The sequence below is a fragment of the Emydura macquarii genome, unplaced genomic scaffold (assembly GCF_026122565.2).
Source record: "Emydura macquarii macquarii isolate MOO-44397 ecotype Brisbane River unplaced genomic scaffold, CSIRO-AGI_Emac_v2 contig_746, whole genome shotgun sequence".
In the NCBI taxonomy this organism is placed as follows: Eukaryota; Metazoa; Chordata; order Testudines; family Chelidae; genus Emydura; species Emydura macquarii.
Window position 1 is genome coordinate 1,051,779 of NW_027130883.1, and position 4,281 is coordinate 1,056,059.

At 46.2% G+C, this 4,281-nt stretch overlaps 1 protein-coding gene across 1 annotated transcript; it reads right to left on the reverse strand.

Moving 5' to 3' along the window:
• Positions 1 to 1,005: 1,005 nt before the first annotated feature.
• On the reverse strand, positions 1,006 to 2,515 carry LOC137149467 (interferon-inducible GTPase 5-like). Its single transcript, XM_067542985.1, has one exon. It carries the CDS (start codon positions 2,480 to 2,482, stop codon positions 1,301 to 1,303), a length of 1,182 nt encoding a protein of 393 aa, XP_067399086.1. The 5' UTR covers positions 2,483 to 2,515; the 3' UTR covers positions 1,006 to 1,300.
• Between the last annotated feature and the right edge of the window lie 1,766 nt (positions 2,516 to 4,281).

Below are 4,281 nucleotides of genomic sequence, written 5' to 3' on the forward strand. Positions count from 1 at the left end.
CCCAGATCCTGCTCAGAAATACTGCTGCCAGGTCTGTTATCCCCCATTCTGGATGTGTGCATTTGATTTTTCTTACCTAAGTGTAGAAACTTACATTTGTCTTATGAATACGAATGTCAATACAAATGCAACCCTTTTATTTTTCTAGCAGGAGCACCCCTCATTACACCCTGTCTTTAATGTTTACAGTGTCCTGCTCAAAGCTCTACCAACTTTTTGCTAACTTTCCTTTCAAATGTAACTTTATTTCATCAAAATAGTTTAATCCGCCTCGTACACTGTCAATTCCCCCCTCTGTCTGATATGGGGAAAGGATTTTAACTTGGATTTTCCCATTCCAGGAGAGTGCTCTAAGCACTGGGCTACAGATATTGGAGAAGCATCCTCTGCCAGTGACTGGGATGTAGATGGTCATGCCTAGTGCTTAGAGCAGGATCAGGCTTAATGGTTGGTGCAGGCATTGGTAGCCAGGGACCACAGCCCAGGCCTAGAGCTGGAGTCAAAGGCCAGGTGCCAGAGCCAAGGGTCACATCTGGAGTCAGTAATTGGAGCCAAGGGTCAGAACTGAGTTAGCTGGAGTGAAGCAACGCTGGATCCAAGGGAGGATCGGGGCTGGAACAAGGCAGGGCCCAAGGCAGGAGCAAGGCTGGAACAAGGCAGAATTTATCTCAGCTATGGGCAAACTCTTTCTGAGCAGCTGCTGAACAGCTGTTGTTGCTGGGCTGAAGAGCTGGTCTGTTGACTCTTCCAACGAATCAGGTGGTGTAGCCAATTAGGGAGCCTGCTACAGGCCAGAGACTTGCTGTGCTGCAGGCCCTGATTCCTGACATCCATTGTGTGTGGGGTTAGGTATGTCCTGAGAAAACCTCCTGGATCAGGCCCTGCAGACCAGACAGACGAGGGAATGCAACCCTCTGGGGTGTAGGCATGAGGCAGGTTTCTGGGCGCCTAGACCGATGCAGCTGTGCGCCTGCTCACTGGTAGAAACTTAGGCACACTGAGGACTTCAGTGGTGGTGTTGAGGGACTTCAGGCACCTGCAGGGTCAGGCAGCAGCTGAGCGGTGGTTTAGTGAATGCCTGTGATGCCTCAGTGCTGGACTTAGGTGGCTAAAGTGGCAGTTTGGCACCCAAGCCCTGTGTGATCTGTCTTGGTCTCTCTCTCGCTGTGCTGTTTGCTGGTTTAGGTGTAGTTTCATTTTTGTTGGGCTCATTGACTTCTAGAGATTCTCACACAGCTGGGTGGGGTGCGTCTGCTTTTCTATGTGCATGCATAGCCGGTCTTGTTTCTGTTATCCGAGTTCAAGCTTTGGGTTCAAGAGCCTTGGTCAGAACTTTCTGAGCATCTTCTGCAGCATCATCCAGAAAACTCTGCAGCAGGTAACGCGTGGTCAGAAAAGAAATTCCTCCACCTGCTAGTGAGCCAAGGACTGGAACAAAATTCAGGACAAATTCCACTATCATCAGTAGACCGCATGCAGATCTGGAAAGCAGAGACAGCACAAACTCTTTTGTTATGGCTGAGGCCATGGAAGACTTCTTCATAACAGATTTCAGCTCTGCAACAGGCTTGCCAACCTGCCTAGCCAGTCTAGTGAGAGACTCATCAGTCAAACCAAAGGCCACGCAGTATTGCCTCATGTGAAACACCAAGATGGCTACATCACAGACAAGAGAGAGGCCTGGAAGAGGAACAGCACCAATAGCACATGACATAAAGGCCACTTCCAGAATATGCTTCTGCAGTTCAGCCTTTTTCTTTCGCAGGATCTCTGCTGAGATGTTGGGCAAGGCCAGGGTGAAAACGTGTCTCTTCTGTTCATCCAGCTCATTCTCCAGTGTCTCCAGTAGGAGCGGGAAATCATAGTTGGCCGGTTCCCAGATGCATATCAGGAAAACCCGGGGGGAGGCCTCACCCACTTTTCTCAGGTTCTCTATGCAGTCCTCCCTGATCTTCTGCAGGGATCTCTCCTTGTTGAAATTCTTTTTCCTTCCTTCACCCTTCAAGTCATTATCCACTTTGGAGCGCACGTAGTAAAACCTCTTCCCCTTCTTCTGAATCTCCCGGGCGAGGTTGGTGTCGTGGGAAGTGAAGTGCGTAGCAGCGACAATGATGAAGAAGTCATACCAGTCAAAATTAACCTCCTTGAGGTATTTCTCTGGCTGAAAAGTCGGTGTGCCCGTTCCTGGCAGGTCCCATATTGTCACCTCTCGGTGTCTGGGGTGTGTATAAGGATTAGGTTTCATCGTTGTTTGTGTCGTCCCAGTCTCAGCAGCACCTTCATCATTATCCCTCAGGCCCCGGATGGCGTTAACGAAAGACGATTTCCCTGAACCTGACACTCCTGTGATGGCAATGTCCAGTGGAGTCTTTTCTAATGACTCTAGCTTCTCCTGAAGTTTAGCAGCTGTTGCGGTGAGGTTTCCTGTCTGAACAAAGGCCTTTAATTCTTCAATTTCTCTTTTGGAGAGTTTACCAGCCATGGCAGCTTTTGGCAGTGGTTCAGTTGTTCTTAAGCACAAATCTTAGAAAAAGGAAAGGAAAAATTCCAGTGATTTCTTTTGATCAGGATAAATCAAATGAACCTCTTTGCTTCAGAACCCGCAATTGGTTGGGGGAAAAGGTTAATTTTGACATCAATTTTAGCTGTATGAGGTTGTAAACACCCAACCTTTAGCAATAGCAGATGCTCGGGGATCTTTGATTAAATTAAAGAGGGGAAAATCGACAGCTAAAGTTCAGTTCAAAGCCATCTGCTCAGTATGCTGTTGTCACGCTGGCTAGATTGGGAAGGGAGCATTTATTATATTATTTAACATCAATATGTCAAAATTATAATAATTCATATGAGATATGCGGTGTCAGGTACTGTTAGAAAGGCTGTAATGTGCTAAGGAAGATGATGATGTTTATGTTCATGTGTTATATGTGTAATGGAAGTTATGGATTTGGTTGCTATATCTGTATTTCAAATTGTGCTGTGTCTGGGCGACACCCCAGACAGGATGGCTGCAGCACTAGCCTGCTTAATGGCCCATTAAGGAAATTCACAGGTGCAAGGGACCCAGGGGGAGAAGCCAGGGATATACCTGATGAGTCACCAGGAATTACTCATGTGACTCTGGACTCCATCTTATTCCTGTAAAATTCCACAAGCAGCCTGGCACAGACCAAAGGACATAAAAAGCAGCTGCGCCACATCCATTTTGTCTTCAGTCGTCTCCAGTCTTCACCTACCTCTGGATCAACTCATCTACAACTGAACTGAACTGAACTGAACTGAAGCTGTGAAACAAAGGACTGAGACCCATCCAGGTACTGGATGCACACCAGAGGGACTATACAAACCTGCAAACTCCACAATTCTACTAGAAACCTGATATCTATGGACTTTCCAGTTATTTGTATGTATGTGATTGCTTTAATCCTTTAACATTTCTCTTACAGTTTCTTTCTTTCCTTTTATAATAAACCTTTAGTTTTAGTTACTAAAGGACTGGCCGGCAGCATGGTATTTTGGGTAAGATCCAAACTTACATTGATCTGGTGCTGTGGCTGACCCTTTGGGGTCAGGAGAAATCTTTTTGGTAAAGAGCAGAGAGTTTAAATAACTGGTCTCTTTACTGGACCTAGTGGCTGACTGGGAGCCAGAGACTGAAATGCAGTAATGGTGGCTGTGCATATCTTTATTTTGGCTTCTTGATAACCAGTGTGGGGGAATCAGCAGCACTGTTTGTGGCTGGCTGGGAAGTCTGACTTCAGTGTCACCCACCAGTGCTGGGAGAATCTGCTCTCCTTTTACAGCCTGCCCTGACCTTGGCATTTTCAGGTGGCTGCCCTAGGCACGGACGGGTCACAGCTGTTTTTTCAAAACATTCCCACACACACATTGCAGCTTATCCCTGAAGAGAAAAGCTAAACAACTGCAATGGACCTGCTGGCTCATCCCTGGATCTATTCCCTCCACCCTGGCTGAACTGTAGGGAAATGACCTACTAATGATCTCGAGGAGATTGGAGCTGTACAGCAATTACAGTGATTACTACCCTACAGTGATTACGTTGAAAGAAGCCACAAAGATAAGTACAGAAGATGGAGTCGCTGCTTTTATTTTATAATCATGAACTAAATATTAAAATCTTTATCTTCTTAATTTCCTGAGAGGTGGAAAACAGATGTAGTGTAAAAGATCAGACTCTGAAGGTTTAAATATGTAGCAGGGACCCCAAAAATGTGTAGTAAAGCACTAAAAGGCATAGCGGTCCCATTCATCACACATTAT

Excerpts from the sequence above, each read along its gene's own strand:
- LOC137149467 (XM_067542985.1), bottom strand. The coding sequence starts at position 2,482 with ATGGCTGGTAAACTCTCCAAAAGAGAAATTGAAGAATTAAAGGCCTTT.